Consider the following 18,622-nt stretch of genomic DNA (forward strand, 5'->3'; position numbering starts at 1 on the left):
TTCATTTTTTTTATTGTGTTTTTATTAGTATTCATTTTTAAGTAAAAAAAAAAAAGACCACAAATGTTAAATGTTTAGCTATGAACAAATTACATATTTACAATCATGTTGTTTGCAGCATTTGTGAAATATTTCAGTTTTTATAGACACATTCAAAATTTTAGCGGTAGTCACTCAATACAAGAATGTTATTCCTGGTAGAAGTTTGAATTAACAGGATTAAAAGGAAGTCGCTTGATTGCATTTGTGAACGTCTTCAGGAACGGACAGATCGTTTTATTTTTAGCAATGATAAAGCTATTAAAGCTTCGGGGTTTTAATTAAGAGTTTAAAATAATATATTAAAATAGGCCCTATCCAGTCTATTTATTTCCCATTTATTCTTTCCAATCTTGCCATTCATTTTTATTAGTTCTAATTAGTAGCCCAACTAATGAGAATTTACTTACTTTTAACTCAACAGCTGAAACCACTTGGACATCTGTGATCCAAACAGTTCTTACTCTTTCCATTCATGTCTATAGAGCAAAACTAGTTTCCATCCGTTACAGTAAAGTCAGGCCGATGTGATATTTCTGTCACTAATTTTAATTTGTGTGCTCCATTATTTCCATAAACATTATCCACTGATTAACACTGATCAAAATGTGACTTCTTTTTTTATTAATCCGACTAATCAGTTCTTTTCTCCATATATGTTTTATTGGAAGCCACAACCTCCCCTGTTGTTCAGGCAGATGTCGCCCTCTGCTGGCCTGCTAAAAGAAAAGCATGTGTCTTGTACATTTTCTGAAAGTACTACTCATACCAATTCAAATGTATCCTACCATGAATAAGAGGGGTGTGGCTGTCCTCTGACGTTTTCCGTTTTTGAATTAATTTATCATCCAAAAACAGAGAAAGAAAAACAGTGTATATGCTGTTCTTTACATAAAATATCTCATTTGAAAATCTGAGAAACTCTTACTTCACTGTTTGCCTCTGTAAAGGTAACGGTCCTTATTTCTCCATTCACCATGTACACACACAGTGGCTGGAAACAACACCTTTTCTGTCACTTCCTTTTATTTCTGGTTTTATTTACCAAAAGATTTCACAACAGTCCAAAATAGACACATCTATATTTATGATATTTATCCTCGTTGTTTTCAGAAAGGCATCTTCTGATATACAGCACATTGGTAGCTACAGATTGGTGGACTAAGAGGACGTCTATTTAACTTAGGAATTGTTCAAAATCAGTATTTTACTGGGTAGGCCTTGCAAATTCCATGCATCTATTTTTTTCTCCCTTTACCCATGTCAGGGTCATGGGGGTAGCAGCCTTAGCAGTGATGCTCAGACCTCCTCCAGTTCATCTGGGGGACACCGAGGTGTTCCCAAGCCAGCTGAGAGAGTCCCTCAGCTGGCATCCTCCGGTGGGATGTGCCTGAAGCGCTCACCTAGGAGGCATCCCATGGTGAACCACCCCAACTGGCTCCTCGCAGAAATTAGTTCCCTTTCTGGATAAAAATTTTTATCATTGTACTTATTTTCATTGAAAATAAATACTGCCATTCATGAGAAAAGAAGATAAATTGCTTTCATTTACATATCTTAATGGCTTAACAGTGAAATTAAATTTCCAAATTAATTTCAGTCAGATGTTATTTTTAATCAGTTGCATTCCACTCAAGCTTCAAATACAATGAAGCTGATAAAAGCAAGGTATGTGCTTGACTTTGACAATTAAATATCAAATATTGTACCTGAGCACATTTGACCACCACAGCCCAGTTTGGTTGACTAGTGCTGACTAAACACAAACCCAACCAACCCAAGGAGGGGCATACTCACTGAGAGCACATCCTGAGCACTCTGAAGTACTTTTCAGTGTAAAAACAGACACACAAAGACTTGTTTTTTCTTTCTTAATTCCTTATTTATTGCACGCAGGCAAGTAAAAAACCTAAAATATATATATAAAATAAATCAATGTAAGACAATTAATTGCTGCATTCAGTGTTTCTTCATATTTCAACAAATTCAACTGAGAAGGATTTTCATCCAAGTATTAAAAACAATGCTTAGAATCACATTTATGTTACGTTGTCCAGTTTTGGGCCTCTGAAAATAGGGCACCAAGTATAAAATGGTGATGATTCCTAAACATTTTTTTGTAAAACCTCTTGAATTAAAGGTGAAAGTCAACCTCCAATCGCATATCGATTGATTTAAAATCCACTGTGCTGGTGTACAAAGACATCTTCTACTATCCAAATATTTATGGACACAGCTGTACATGACTCCGGGAGGTACAAAGGGCTTTCATTTACTTTTGTAAAGCAAATCTCTGATTTATACATGTACTTTCTCATGAAAGCAACAGAAACAGAAGCTTGATTCAAATTTACTGCCAAAACACTTTAAACAACACTCCATTAACTGCACTTTCTGCAAAGCAACTTCTTAAAAGCTGACTTGACAATTCAATACATTTGTAGGACTCATCAAAATCAGATTGAAGGCATTTAAAAAAATTTAAATATTTAAAAACTCTGTGTGGTCCTTACCAAGGCACTTGGGTAATGGATCTTTCACAATGAACCCTGAAATAATGCAGCTTCTGTCACTTGTGAAGCGTCATGTGAGCCTTAAATCGTGTCTTTCGATTGAAGGTTTTTCCACAAACATCACAGCCAAACGGTCTCTCTCCTGTGTGGATCGTAACGTGACTCTTCAGATACTCCTGCCGGTAGAACCGTTTTCCACAAAAATCGCACCCGAACGGTTTTTCTCCGGTGTGACGTCTGGTGTGCTCATCAAAATGCTTCTTCTGGCTGAAGCTGCTGGCACAGAAGTTACACTGATAAGGTTTCTCTCCAGTGTGGATTCTGATGTGTGCCTTGAGATGAGTCTGTTGGCTAAATTGCTTTCCACAAAACTTACACCCAAACGGTTTTTCCCCCGTGTGAGTTCTCATGTGTGTCCTCAGAACACCCTGCTGTCTATACTTTTTACCGCAGACGTCGCAGCTGAATGGTTTCTCCCCCGTGTGCACTCTGAGGTGACTCCGCAAGTTCCCCTGCTGTGCAAACTTCTCACCACAGACGTCACAACCAAAGGGTCTTTCTCCCGTGTGGGTCCTCATGTGTGTTTTAACGTGCATTTTGCGACTGAACTTTTTACCACAAATATCACAGCTGAACGGCTTCTTTTGTGGGTAGAGTCTTATGTAAGGCTGCTGCGTAAACCTTTCAGTGTTAACACTGTTAGGAAAGTGAGGCACAGGCGTCTCCTTCTGATCTCCATCGCTGGTTTTTGTTTCAGGTGCAGGAGAGGATAAAGGTTCCTGCCAATCATCATCATCACTGATGTCAGTTTCAGAAGAATCAGAAGCGTTTCCATTTGCTTTCAGCTCTGCACAACTCTTTAGATTTGGGTTTCCAGCTGGTTCTGCTCCTGGATAGTCCTCTCCATCAGTTTCTGCTTTTATCCGATTAGTCTCTCTGTTGTAGTCATGTTGGTTCTGGTGGAGATCTGAAGTCTGAGTTTTCTCATCATCATTTTCAGTCTTAACAGTGGCAACAGCGAATGAGAACCTGGTGTTATCAGCTTCCTCCGACCTGTTAAGCTGCTCTCCCCCCAAACTGGTCAGGAGTTCTTCCTGTTCCTCCTTTATTTGGAGGATCTCCTGGTGCTGATGGTCCACACCGAAGCTCCAGTCAAAGGGAATTTCTTCTTTAATCACCAAAACCTTCTGGACATCAGGGGGCAATACTGAAACACACACAGACATGGACAGTTGTGTAATTAACTTAACTATTTTAAAGGAAACTAACTTTTTGCTCCTCAATTTAAAAGGACGTTCTTTTTTTTTCTCTGCTACTCCTTTATTTCCCGAAGGGTCTCCACAGTGGAGTTTGCAGTTTACCTGGGTTTGGTAAAAGTACTAAGAGCACACTAGTTGGTGCTCTAAGGTTTATCTTCCTCCAGCCTCAAGATGGGAATCATGACAGCCAAATATGTTAACCACTACATCATGAAGCCATGGGTGCATGAGACACACATGGTGGAAATTAAGCTATTAAGAAACATGCAGTTTTACAAATATTTGAATAAATATTAGAGGCAGTGGATGCTGCTTATAAACAAAAGTATAAATGTTTCAAAAATGTATTTCGGGAAAGTAACAGAGAACATCATCATAAGCAAACTGATAACATAACATGACATAATCATGCTACACGATTCTCAACTAACCACAATTTAGTAACTCCTCGAGTTAAAAGTAACTTTTTGAAAAACTCTGTTACATTTAGAGCATCTTTTCAGTGGAATAAGTTGCCTTATGCAATTAGAGAATTGGCTTCTATTCATAATTTTAAAAATCACCTAAAAGCCTATTTAGGCAGTTTTTAATTTATTTGTAAAAATTGTAAGAGGGTAATGTCACTTGTAATGGAAATTGTGTATTTTGTTTGAGTGTTGTTTTTTTTGTAATTTTTAATATTTACATGTTTACATTTTCAGAATTGTAAAACCCTATTGTGGATGTAAGAGCCAAATTATGTGGACATTTTGCATCCAACTCATTGTGTAACATTTTATTTGGTGGTATTTGATGGTTTGGGCCCCAGGAAGACTAGCAACCACTGTTGTGGAAGCTAATGGGATTCCTTATAAATAAACAAATAAACAAACAAATAACAGTATTGCAGTTTTCCTATTAAGAAGTAATAATTAGGCTGGAAGCATGTGGTTAGCTGTCGTGGTATGACTTACATTTCTACAGCTCCACAAGTAAATATTTAGAGCTAATCCTTCCGTCAGCCAAGATGTTAAAATCAAATCAAAAACATTCTCAAACTTCAAACATAACACACAGCTACGTTTAGCTTTGGGCTAAAATATCACATCTGTAAAGGTAAATCATGGTTTGGGGTAAATTAATTATGTTTTGTTTTGTTCTCAGATTTAAAACGTCCACATAAATAGACAGAATTTGGAGCTGCATGTAGAGATGTTGAAAAAAAGTCAGCTTATGGGATACAGGGTTTGTCTCTGCAGTGGGATGTGGTTTGTGGCTCAGCTGCAGAGGAGGGATGGAGCGGTGGGTTCAGGGGACAGAGCCAGGGCAGGCTGGCTGGCACAGCTGTTATCCATCACACTAACCACGCCTGCCCAGTTCAGCATTATTTTTTTTAAGTAATTAAAGCACAAACGCTGCCTTGAACTACACTTGTGTGCACCCTTTAAACAGTCCGGGTGCAACACCGAACCCTCCCACTGACTTCCGCTCTTTTTCATCCGTAAATGTCATTAATAACTATTAACAACAACTATCATTACCAAAGTCGCTTGATTGCATTTGTGAACGTCTTCAGGTTAAGCCATAAAAGGAAGCTCCGTTCCCACGTAAACAGTTCATCGACCCCCTAAAACGAGCTACCGGCCGCTAAGCAGCCGTTTCCTGTCCGATAAACTCTCCACGTTAAATCGGATTATTCTCACCAGCAGTTTGGTTTACACCTTCTTTGTCCTGTTGAAGGACTGCGTGGAATTTCATTTCCGGGTTTTTCTCAGAAAGAAGACTTTCGTGGTTCTGTTGTTGAAGATATTCCACTGTGTTCATGGTGCCCGCTGCGCATTTGATCCTTTTTTTCCAAAAGAAACTTGGAACGAGCGACGCATGCGCAGATTATCTCGCAGTTCAGTCCGTGCAGTCACGCCTCTGTTCGTTAATTAATCCATGCATGTCTGATAACAGCTGGAAACGGACTCAAACCGGCCACTCGTTTATGATTTTCTAAAGTATTTATAGTGCGTGCTGTCATTTTGACAGACACTTGAAGTGATACCTTTCTTATCAACTTTTTTTTATGTAAGAAAGCTTCATTTAAAGGTTTTCTGTGCAATATAACGGAGTGTACAAGACCTTTTAACACAAAAAACCTACAATAGATCTTATTCAGAGGTCTTCTCGGGTATATATTCTTTTGACTGTGCTATACAAATAAATAAACTTGCCTTGACTGCTTCTTTGGGATACCTGCCTCCATCCCACTCCTCTGTTACACAAACCCTCTGCATGTCCTCCTACACTACATCCATGAACCCCCTCTGAGTTCTTCCTTTTTTCCCCTCCTGCCTGGCAGCTCTATCCTCATCCTCAAACATCTTACCTCTCTCACTCAACTCACTCATCTCCATATCTTATCCTTCCTCATCACTCAACAAAAATCCAAGCATCTTTCTCCTGTCTCCCAGCCATGCGTCACATGAGGTCTCACTACCATCTTGTAAATCATTCGTATGAACTATTTCTGAGAGACAAATAACACCAGGATCCTTTTCTAAGTAGCTGACAGCTGTAACTGTGCAGGGGCGGGTCTAGCAAAGTTTTGCCAGGGGGCCAGGTAAGGCATTAACAGGGAAAGGAAGGCACAAAGAAATACTTATCTTTCTTATTCTGTCTAGCTTTTTATTAAATAATTATCTGAATCTTACAACCAAAGTTTTCATCTGATGTAAAATGTATAGAAATCATACATATACCAACCGAAATGCTATTTCACCCCAAGCCCCCCATGGTGTATTTATAAGAATCTAAAAATATATATCTCCAAGAGATATAAAATTACGAATTACAAATAAATAATGACTCGCCAAATTTCAGTAAAATTGGGAGATAAAACGGCACTACTACTAACCATCGGCAGAGCGGGGGGGTGGCTTACTGAGCTTAAGCCTGGGTTGTTTTTTTCAGACTCAACACGGGAAACCTCACCCCTGTCAAAGGATTGACAGATTGGTTCTTTTGTAATTTGTTTCATAGTGAGATGCCTGAATGACAACTGTATAAAACAAAAAAAACTACACACAATATTCATAGCGCACAGTCGTAAATCCCCCTAATTTTGGTATGATCCAAGCTCAGGCACTAGGTGACTAAGCACAGCACTCATGCAAGAGTTGCTCATGCAGTATTAACATTATTATAAAATTATAGAAAAATCTCCAGAAACTCTTAATTACAGCTGTTTATGAGAAACGTTCTTAGAAGTTATCATGTGCTGTTTTAGAAAAAACCTTGATACCAGAATAATCTTGCATGAAAGGAAGGTGCTATCTTTATATACATTGTCAAGTTGAGCTTTTTTCAATTAGGAAGAACTTTGAAAAGCATTTTCTAGATTTCTCCTTCCTTCAGGTAGCTGTGTGTGCCACTTCAAAGCTTCAGTTTGCTTTTGTTGAAGTAGTTAATTTCACATTTTGATTTATCCTGTGGATCATTATCCTGTTGTAGAAGCTGGTGCCTTTTCAATTTTAGTGACTTGGGTGACTGCAGGACATTGGACCTAGAGTTTCTGTTAGAGAGAGAGAGAGACAGAGAGAGAGACTTCAGGGTATGTGTGTGTGTGTTAGTGGTAAACGGCTGTTGTTCACACTAGTTTTGGGAGCAGCTTAAATATTATTTAAAGTGGCAGTGGATATAAAGTCTTTGTCTATATTACAATAAAATATTAGCTGTTTGTCAAAAAGTAATAATTATGTAATATTTGTCTAATGTTATGAAGCAACTTGTCTGTAACTGAATCACTTTTCTGATTTTCTCTTTTTCAAAACCTTGAAGTAACAAGATTAAAAGCTTAAAGTCAAATAATAAAGTCTGTAGCCTGCTACATATATTTACACAGATTTTGTTTTTCATTGTTAGACTAAATTATCAATGCTTTCTGGTCAGGTCCCTGTTTTTGTAAAAGTGCTGTTATTCACCCACTGTTAAAAAAAAAAAACCCAAACTTGATGCTTCTCTGCTTATCAACTATAGACCAATCTCAAAATTACCATTTATTGCCAAGATTTTACACAGTAAATTTCCCAGTGTTAAATCAGCAGTGTTAAAGTGTATTTACTCTAATAGAGTCATTATAACAACAGCTGGAGCAAAACGCCCCCCAGTGTGGGTGAAGATTCGTGGAGTTAACTTCATCTGGACTCGACTATTTCAACAGACTTTCTTCAGGTGTGAGTCTGTCACTGTTCACTCAACTATAGATGGTTCAAAAAGCACAGTTATTACTGGCTGCCAATCAGCTTCAGAAATTATTTTGCTGATTCTTTTAAGGGCTGCACAGTTTAGCACCTTCTTACCTGTCTGACCTTTTCACGAGATCACCAAGGTCTGCAGATGCTGTGCATTAAAATACTGTGACTGCTGACTTTAACTAATTTAATGTATGTACATGTAAATCTTCTGTATTTTTGGTGTGTAAAGATTGTAAACAGTGGTGCGTAAAATGTACTTGATTGATACACATTAAAATGAAACCACATTTTCCTTAATGATTAAATAAACCCATTTCAGCTCCTCAGGATTATTGCTTCCTGTTGACTGAGGGTGAAGGATCATTTGTTGAGTGTGTGAAACAAACTGCCTTTCACATCAGGACAACATTGGACACTTTTAAAATCTTTCTAAATGTCTTTTACTCGTCTAACTGTGGACGGTTTGGTTAACGGGGGCTGTTTCTTTAAACTTGACTTGGCAACAAAGGAAAACCAGCAGCTGAGGTCAGGACCCAAAACTCCATCTGCACCTGAATGTAAAAGCACATCAGAGCACAACAACTGGACCATTATGGCCTGTTAAGCTTCACTCATGTGCCTTTAATGTCTCCCACTGCTGTTGGGTGTGTCAGAGTTTAACACAAAGGCAAAATGAGGGAATCAACGACTCTCAACGACCCGATCAGATGAATGACTGCCGCCCTGCACCAGCTGTAGAGCCTTTGAGATCTGAGTTGAAGGGCTTCAGAAACTCAAGTCCAGTTGCCTCGTTTCAGCACAGTGTAGACCCAAATTCTCAAAATTATTTAACAGATTAATTAAATTATGTTTTAGAAGCTCTAATCAGCACATGTGACATCAGGCACCAAAAGAGGTCGGCGGTTTTTAAGGTTGACCTGTCGATCAACAGATGAAGGTGAGCTTTCATTCATTCTGTTGTCTAAAACAACTTCCTGCTCACATTAACACGTAGCTGAGGAAATGAAATATTGCTTTTGTGTAAATGATTTAAGGATTACATTAGTACTTGGACTAGTTATAGTGGACAGGAAATATTTGCATTCAATGTAATGTCCAGTTATGTTCAACCCTCTGCAGATTTGGAAACTAGGACACTGATACAAACGGCTTCAACAGCCTCTTTAGCAGATAACGAGGAACCTTTGTTCCAGTGATCACATTAACATTTAAGTGTTCACTTTCAGGTCACGGCTGTGGTGTGAAGACGAGTGAAAGAAGTAACGACAGTTATGCTGGAGTAACTGCTATTGTTCCAGGAAGCTGGACCCTGCCCCTCTTATCAGATACCTGCAGGGCATCCCAGACGACTCAGAGCATTTCACACCTCGACCGAACAAACCCAAATGGGTGAATGGGCGGGTCGACAACTCTCTGAGGCATCAGGAGAGGTTAAAAACCTCAGAAGTCACCAGAAGTCAGTCAGAACCGCACGACGAGAGGAAAGATGTCTTCAACCATGGGTAAGTCCTGGCTGCCTGTTTTCTAGCACTTAGATGTTCCCTAAACTTAAGTCATTCTTATTACAAATGTACAAAGTGATTCTTTTAATTCTATCACTACTTTCATCATCATCTATTCCAGACCTAACCTCATTTCTTCCAAAAAACTTACCAAGTTCAGAAATTAACTTAACATTTATATTTTTCTGAAGGCTTCTTTTTAAAACAAAGTAGAAACATTTTATTTTTAATAGTTGCTGAGATGAAGTGATGCAAAACCATCAGCATACACGTGATCTTGTCCTGTATCTTGGTGTTTGCCAAAGAAACATCATGCAGGCTTTGCTAATGACACAAACGTCCAGTTTGAAGCTCCAGTCAGTGCACGAAACGATAACCAACGGCGATAACTCATTTTCCTAATGAGTAAAGAAACTTTGATTGTGTTTCAGGGCCACACAGAAGAATTGAATTGTGTTTCTCATCGCATTGTTGCTCATACGTTTGTGATGTTTGTACCTTTCAGATATTCAGCAGCTGTTGCCAATCAAAGAAGAACCAGATGACTGGAGCCCTGATGTGGAGCAGCAAGTCCCACAGCTCCTCAGCATAAAGAAGGAAGAGGAGGAGGAAGTTGACATCACTGATTTCCCGCTCGCTGCTGCTGCGGTGAAGAGTGAAGATGAAGAGAAAGTGCACGCACTGTGTCATCATGTTAAAAATGAATATAAGGACGAGGAGGAGACTGAGACCTGCAGCTCAGGTAAAAAAACAAATTAAATTGAACTATGAAACTGCACCAACATTTTTCTCTGTGAGGAATCAGGTTTTATATTCTGTTAGTTTCACTTCAGTAATGTTATTAAATATGGAGGGTATTTTTAGGGCGAGGTTTAAGAACAAGTGATGAAATCCATTCAATACAGTCGCCTCACTAATTTGATTTGTTTTGTTTTAGTTTCTCTTCGTTTTAACTGAGTTGGCTTTGATTAGATTGGATGATGTAACTCTGTGAGATGGGCTTTAGGTTAGAGTCCATTCTGCAGGATACTGGAAACCAGTGTCCCCATACACTCAGCATTTTGGCCTTTTTAAAATATGCTCATCCATCTGTGTGTACCTTGCAGGTGTCCATCATCTGTTTGATATTAAAGAAGAAGTTTCCCATGGATGGGGCCCGATTGAAGACTCAGACTTCTTCAAGGAAGAAGAGCAGGAACGCTGCATTGGCCAGGATGGACTGCAGGAGGAGGACACACGTGCAACAGCTCCCAGAACCTTTCCCATGCCAATATTCAGTTTTGCGTCCCGCAATGCATGGCAACGCCTCAAATTTGAACAGAGAGAAAGAATCAGATTCTGCGTGAAAACCAAGATATCTGTGAAGCAAACCTTCCAAATGCTTCAGCAAGTTTACGGCAGCAAAGCAATGAGCCGATCAAGATGCAAAGATTGGTATTTGCGTTTCAAGAATGGCAGAACATCCGTCGATGATGAGATGAGGTCAGGGCGACGCAGCAAGAGCACAACTCCCAGGCATATCCGAGAAATCGATCAACTTGTGCACCAGGATTTACGGCTCTCTATGGGGGAGATTTCTGCCATTCTCAACGTGTCGTTCGGAACGGTCCAGGCGATCCTGACGTCCACTTTGAACCTGCACCAAGTGGCTAACAAGTTTGTGCCCAGGCTACTGACTCCCGAGCTGAAGCAACATCGTTTACAAGCCTGCGAGGAGCTCCGTCAACAGACGCGAGATGACCCAACGTTCATGTCCCGGATCATAACTGGCGATGAAAGCTGGGTGTACGGCTGCAAGCCTGGAAAAGCAAGGAAGGCGAATCCGACAAGGAGCAAGTTCAAGGTCAAGCTCATCGTCTTCTTTGACATTCACGGGGTGGTGCATCGGGAATTTGTTCCCGACGGTCAGGCGGTCGATGCCCCGTTCTACCTCAGCGTTATGACGCGTCTCAGGAAGAACATCGAGGCCAAACGACCTGAACTGTGGCAGAAAGGCGACTGTCTGCTCCATCACGACGACACACCCGCCCACGACGTGCTGAAAGAGTGCCATTATTTCTGCTACACCAACACAAATCTCATTCTTCACCCACAGCACTCACCAGATTTGGCCCCCTGCGACTTCTTCCTCTTCCCCAAAATCAACGCCAAGTTGAGGGGACATTTTTTTGACACAGTGGAAGAGCTCCAGCAGGCGTCACTGATAGTACTGGATTCACTGGGAGAAGAGGACTTCCACAGAGCTTTCAGAGCGTGGCAGCAGCGCTGGGTGTGGTGTGCTGCTGTGCAAGGCAACCGCTTTGCAGATTTGAATTGAATACATATTTTTGTATATTTGATTCATATTTTTTGTATTTTTATTCTTTATTTTTTTTTGCATTAGCATGCATTTTTATTGATGTTTGATCTTGTTACATATAACTTTTTTTTTATTGTTTAAGTAGAGTGAAAATGGTAGGTGGTACATTGCCATTGTAAATATGTCAGCATGTGCATATTTACAATTGGATCACTTTATAAAATGTAAATAAAAACAGAACAACAACAAAAAAGAGAAGGATGGGTCTTATTGTCATGATCAGAGCGATCCAATATTAATTCTCCAGATCCTCTGAATCTTTTGATGATAGGTGGTGTTGATGTTTCAGTTTTACATTGATAGTTATTCTGAAACTCTTCCACAACTTTTAGATGTTTCTTGTTTTTTGCAGACTGGTGAACTTTTTTTTTTTATTCCAGTCATGTTGTTGACCTGTTGCTGTAATTAGTCATGAAAAATTCCTCCAGCTGTTTAATTTTAGTCCCTCTTGCTTTCCCAGCCTCTTGTGTCCCTCTCACAGCCTTTTTGAGATGTGCTGCTGCCATAAAAGCCAAACTGAGCGAATGTTTTTCATCTCAGGTCAAACATTTGATGTATTTTGTTGGGTTCTTTTGTGAATAAAAATATGTGAGATTCGGAAGTCACTGCATTCAGTCTTTATTTTACACAGCATAGTGTTAGTTTGTTTGCTGGGCTCTGGGAACATAATAGAATATAATAGAATATAATAGAGGGTAGATTTTGCAAGAAATTCCTTAAATCATTCAAAACATTTTGACTGAGTACTGCTCCCCTCACACTCCTCTTCCACATAATGAGGAAAACTCTCCTGTGTCCAAACTGGACTAAAGTAAAAAAAACATACCATAACTGAAACATGATGGACCAACACAGGAAGACAACCATTCATTCTCACACTCATATCCAATTATGAATAACCAGGTATTCTAATCCAAGCATGTCTTTTGACTGTGGGATGCCCAGAGCCCACACAAACCCCGGACCCTGTTACTGTGAGGCAGTGCTGTTTAACATGAGAGCCTAAATTACTGTCAGTACTTCTTTTCTGGTTTTTGTACACAAATAAAAATATATTTTATATATTATTTGCAAGATGATACTTAATCCTCTAAACTGTGTGAAAAATCATTTAAAAATAAGCAAATGCAAATGTATCATGTAACCTGGTCTCATGGCAGAAAATGCCCATATTTGAACAATCATATGCAGAGATTTTCTTCATGTGGTACCAAATCACAACAACTGTTGCCTCAAGGTCCTTTATGTTGCGAGGTAAAGACCTTAAAACAATACAAAGGAAACACCAACTATCATATGACCCCTATTAGCAAGCGCACATAGGGGTCAAGGAAAAACTCCCTTTTACAGGAAGAAACCTCCAGTAGCTCAGGCAATCAGCCAGCTTTGACACAAATGAATCCCAGCATTTTATATCTGCAGACAATCTGAACAAGGCTACACGGGAAACAGCTCAGGGAAATAGGACACCGGTGAAGTCAATCAAGACAATAACAGAGGGGTAGCAAAAGTCAAAGCCACAAGAGACGACTATCAAAGCAAAGAGGAAATAACCCAAAAGATAGCAAGAAAGCACAGAGACAAGAAACTACCGCTGACCACGAAACACTGACGATGCAGGAAGAATAAAGAGAGGATAACTTACAAAACTGAGCGATCATCATGATTAAACACAAAGCAAAACTCAGTATTATAATATTTTTAAGGTTATCTGCTATAAAAAGCCAGGCCAGGAAAATCTCCTTTGTGTTTTTCTGTGTTTCATCATCAGTTACTTTGACACAAAGGCATCTGCTCTGAGGCTTACACCTCTGATGAAGTCTCACAAGCATCAGTACTGATAAATGATCAGAATTATAATATTTCTGACTGTCTGACTCAAAATTGAAGTGAATCATGGATTTGAAGGATTGTAGAAATCATCGATACCAAGCTCCAATTGTATATATGTGACTTAAGACTTAAGCAGTGTATTAACTTACCTGTTCACAAGAATATTGATTTTATACCATTCCCCTGAAGTCTCTGATTTAAGCAGGCAGGTAGTGCTCAATTGGTTGATTTTATATTAAAGAAGGATAAGATAACATGTCAAACACCACCCTTTCACCTAAGCCTGGGCTAACGAAGAAGGTCAATGTTATGATATCAGTTACTTTTACATATCTACACCCCGTCACCTCCAAACAGGAGTTTTGGCTAACCAGCCCCTCATAAAGAACTCTCCTCGGTGTGAACTTTCATGTGTTTCTTAAGAAGTACACTTTGGTTAAATTTCCGTTCACACTTATTGCAACCAAATGGTTTCTCTCCTGTGTGGATTCTCATATGTGTTTTGACGTTACACTGATGTCTAAATTTTTTACCACAAACATCACAACCGAATGGTTTCTCTCCTGTGTGAATTATTCCATGTTTACTAAGCGACTTCTTTTCATTAAATGTTTTACCACAAATATCACAGTGGAACGGTCTCTCTCCTGAGTGGACTATCATATGCCTCTTAAGCCCACATTGAGCTCTGTAGGTTTTCCCACAAAGCTGACAGCCAAACGGTTTCTCTCCTGTGTGGCATTTCATGTGTTGCCTGAGATCATCCTTTACATTAAATCTTTTATCACAAACATCGCAATTAAATGATTTCTCCCCTTTGTGGCGTCTGGTGTGTCTTTTGAGACTGCACTGTTGTTTAAATCTTCTACCACAAATGTCACAACTAAAAGGCTTCTCTCCTGTGTGAACTCTCATGTGTCTTTTAAGATTAAAGCGATGTCTGAATCTGTGTCCACAGTCATTGCAGACGTAGCGTTTCTCTGCTTTGCCTACGCTTGTCTTTGAATCTGCTTTCTGCTTCACCCTGGAGCATTTCTTATTAAGCAGATGGCTGGAAGGTGTTCTTCCTGAATGACTTGTCACGTGACTCTGAAGAGACTGCTTGGAGAGAAAGTCTTTCCCGCACTCGGAGCAGCTGAAGGATGTTTTAGCAGGATTTGAATCCGACTCCCGATTACTGTCTCTGTCTTTAGTTTTAGGTCGACAGTTGGACAAAGGTTCCTCCCATTCATCATCATCATCAGTAGCATCATCATCACTGTTGTTGCCATCAACACTGACTTCTGCCTCAAAAGCAGCTGAAGCTTGTTTATCAGTATTAGGCTCTGAATCTCTGCATGGATCTGAGTTTGTGGTCGTTTCTGGTGCTCCACCTGTTTCTGTTTTTATGTGATTAGCTGAGCTGCTGATTGGAGGCTCGTCCTCGTCCTCTTTTTTAACTTCAACTTTAACCTCTTTTTTAAAACTTTGGCTTTGATGCTGCTCTGACAACTGAGGTTTCAAATCATCATCATCACCATCTTCACTCTTCACAGGAACACCAGTGATGAGGAGCCCATTAGGTGGCTTTTCCTCCTGAGTGCTCCAAGTTTCCTTTATGTGGAGGTTTGGGTTCTGCTGCTGCAGAGTTTGGATCCATTCAGGTGAAACTTCTTCTTTTTTTATAACCAACAGCTGTGGGATATCTGCAGGAAACAATGAAACATGTAGGTAAATTGTGTGATGTTTATATGTATTCTACATCAGCACAGAGCTGTCCCATTATCTAAAAAGAAAAAAGACAAAATAAAAAATATTAACATATTTTAAAATATGGAGAAAAGAGCCTTGTAATGCATTTACGGTGGTCCTACAGAAAAACGTGTTTATAGGCCTGATGTCACAGTTGTTGAAGGAAATACAGAAGCAGCACAGCATCTCTTTAATGATCAGTCCAGAATGCTCAGAATGAAAAACAATAAAATATGATGATGAGTCAGGTGAGGCGTGCCCGACATGTTCTCTCAGGTGGAGACCCTGGAGTAGGCCCAGGACACGCTGGAGAGATTACATCTCTCGGCTCGCATTGGAATGTCTTGGCGTTCCCAAGAATAGATGGATGGATAGGTATCAGACTGGCACTCAATATCACCAAATTTCCAAAGAAAAGGTGTTTGTGTGGTCTCGGAAAGGCTGGATTCTTGCAGCCCTAACTTATTGTGATTGTGTAGTTCTTCCTGTTATGTTTCATGTAAATGGGTTAGTAATGTTCTCGCTATGATAGAAATTCAAGCTAGGCTATCAAAAAGCGATATCGTTGTTGTACTTTCTATACTAAGTGTGTGAATTCCTGATTTGTTATATATGAAAAAACAATTGTCCCCTAAACTAATTGTGCAACCTTTGGCAAAAGCATCTTAGTCAGATTTGAGCCTGGACTTTGACCACTGCAAAGGCTCCGTTTTGTTTTGCTTCTTTGAGCCATTCAGAGATGGACGTACAGTACTGATGTGTTTTGGATCACTGCTCAAGTGCTCTTGAGCTTGAGTTTTATGCTGGATGTAAGGGAACTTGATTTAACAGGCAATAATCAGGCCTCAGTGTGGCCACTGAAATTGAACTCAGCTTTCCAAAAAATGTGATTAATCAGTTAATTCATGATTTTTTACACTTTTCACACAGGGCCAGGTAGGTTTGGATATTTTTTCCCTTGTTTTTGATCTGAAACGTGTAAATGTGACAAATACACAATAAAATAAAATAAAATAAAATAAGGGGGCAAATGCTTTTTCCATAGCATACACTATGACAATGTAATTTGAGTGCATTTTGTTTTGTTTTCTAACACTGTAGAGTTTGCAGATACGCCATTTACCATATGTAGACTGGGGTGTACCTGGGAAGGAATCCAGTAGAATCTTTGTGTCACCTCTCAAAGAACTGAAATAATGATTGTGGAAAATTATATCATGAAATATCACATTTTACAGTTACCATGGACTGACATGTGCTAAACGTGAACATTAATCAATTTTTAAAAATGTAATTAAATTAAAAATTACAGAAACATATTAAGGATTTTCTGAAATTACAGTTCAAAAATAATATAACAATGTGGTAATTTAAACTCATTAGACTGATTATTTGCTGGCTGTGCCTTTATTTTGTTTTTACAAAATAATTTTGTTTTTAATATATAGCAGTATTATATGGCAGTAACTGTGGATAAATGTGTGGACAACTTCAAATCCACTTCTCTTGCATATTTCCACAACCATATCCATAATCACATACTGTGTATGCTATCGTTGTATATAGTGTATTATCTTACTTATTTTACATTTGTTCGTATTTTATTTGTATTTTTGGTATTTTCCTTCTGCTATTTGTACCTGAGATGAGGTTATCTTATCTTATCTTATCTTAATTTTGTGTGACCTTTTCTTCAGACGGCATTAAAATGTTTGATATTTTATTATGATGTGTAAAATTATTAATTATAATGTATTCTATGTGTCTAAACCTGTACTGGTCTAAAGTAAAGTTACTTTTGTAAATAATATAAAAATGACTGCTTTCATTGTGTTTCTGCATTAGCAGCACCGTAATGTCGACAATAGAGGAGCAAGAAAATTTGACTTCGCCGATGAGGGTAATCGTTTGCCGCAATGAAATCTGATTATTCTTACCAGAGGTTTGGTTTACATTAGCGTCCTGCTCCGGCTGGACTCCGAGGGTTTTAATATCAGGTTTTTCTTCTAAATCCAGACTTTCTCCACCCTGCTCCCGATAATAATCCACCTCCTGCATGCTGTCTTCTGTCTCGTCTCCAGAATAAACTGCAGGTTTGTCTGGGAGAAGCTGGGCCTCGACAGAACCGAACACCGCACAAACACATGCCGATTACATTCTTCTCCACGTGACTGTGTTATCAGAGCAGAACACAAACAGAGCGCACGTTCTCATAAATTAGCACAGGCATCCGCACGGACACCTTTGATACTGAAACTTGACCTGAAGCGAGGTTCTTTAAAAACCACTGTCACGTGACCAGTGACGTTTCACGTTATCAGCTCTTCGCTGCAACTTTCTTCGGTTTGACGCTTCTGTTAATAAACACTGTTTATTAAACAGTCCCAGAAATAGCTGATAAATCAAACTTAATCTTTTTTTAACACTGTTATAAGACCAGACAAGACTAAGAAAAGAAAAAAATAAGCCGTTTGGGACCCCATCATCAGCTGTGAAGCTGCAGCAGGTGTGTTTTTAAGTGAAACTTCTCTAAATCTGTTAAATAAGTTTAAACTGGAAAGTGTTTGCGGAGTATTGTTGGTGTGTGGGTCTGCATATGTCGTGTCTTTTTACCATTTTATTACCAGCTATTTAATTCAGAGACGACACTGAAGACTCAACAACTTGTTAACTGAAGTTAACAACAAAAAATTAATTTCAGTGTATGACAATGATGTATTTATTAATTAGAAATTAAAAACGGACACGCAGTCCTTTCAGAACTTTTATTGATGACCTGAGATTGAAACAGTAAGCCGCGTCAACGTTTAAGTTGTAGTGCCTTCAGATATCCACCAGATGTCGCTGTTAATAGTGACATTTTTTTAACTCCGCTTTAAACCACTGAAAACAAAAAAATAATAAATAAAGTAACAAAAATATGAAAAGGAAAAAATGCAGTGCATGGTCTTCACACTACACCAAATTAATCTTTTCTTGCCGGGATGGCTTCATTTTATTTATATATGGATTGTCTGCAGGCTGTGCAAAACGCTGCAGCTATTCATATGTGACACCCTTGCTATCTCAGGTACACTGGCTTCCTGTGGAATTTAGAGTCCATTTTAAGATCCTGGTCTTGACATTTAGAGCCTTGCATGGACTGGCACCAGTCTACATCTCTGAT

General features: G+C 39.1%; 3 protein-coding genes across 3 annotated transcripts; 1 reads left to right on the forward strand and 2 right to left on the reverse strand.

Moving 5' to 3' along the window:
- Positions 1–1,911: 1,911 nt before the first annotated feature.
- LOC102786064 (uncharacterized) lies at positions 1,912–5,650 on the reverse strand. Its single transcript, XM_087844968.1, has 2 exons — positions 5,494–5,650; positions 1,912–3,759 (listed from the first exon to the last, which is right to left on the reverse strand). The coding sequence occupies exons 1-2, from the start codon at positions 5,612–5,614 to the stop codon at positions 2,609–2,611; spliced, it is 1,272 nt and encodes a 423-aa protein (XP_087701094.1). The 5' UTR covers positions 5,615–5,650; the 3' UTR covers positions 1,912–2,608.
- Positions 5,651–10,380: 4,730 nt separating this feature from the next.
- LOC148101810 (protein GVQW3-like) lies at positions 10,381–11,850 on the forward strand. Its single transcript, XM_087845204.1, has 2 exons — positions 10,381–10,387; positions 10,640–11,850. The coding sequence occupies exons 1-2, from the start codon at positions 10,381–10,383 to the stop codon at positions 11,848–11,850; spliced, it is 1,218 nt and encodes a 405-aa protein (XP_087701330.1).
- A 614-nt stretch (positions 11,851–12,464) lies between these two features.
- Positions 12,465–17,684, reverse strand: LOC102782046 (uncharacterized). Its single transcript, XM_006793249.3, has 2 exons — positions 17,394–17,684; positions 12,465–15,410 (listed from the first exon to the last, which is right to left on the reverse strand). Exons 1-2 carry the CDS (start codon positions 17,512–17,514, stop codon positions 14,104–14,106), a joined length of 1,428 nt encoding a protein of 475 aa, XP_006793312.2. The 5' UTR covers positions 17,515–17,684; the 3' UTR covers positions 12,465–14,103.
- Positions 17,685–18,622: the final 938 nt, after the last annotated feature.

The sequence above is a fragment of the Neolamprologus brichardi genome, chromosome 8 (genome assembly GCF_056152115.1).
Source record: "Neolamprologus brichardi isolate AB-2024 chromosome 8, ASM5615211v1, whole genome shotgun sequence".
NCBI classification, from domain to species: Eukaryota; Metazoa; Chordata; class Actinopteri; order Cichliformes; family Cichlidae; genus Neolamprologus; species Neolamprologus brichardi.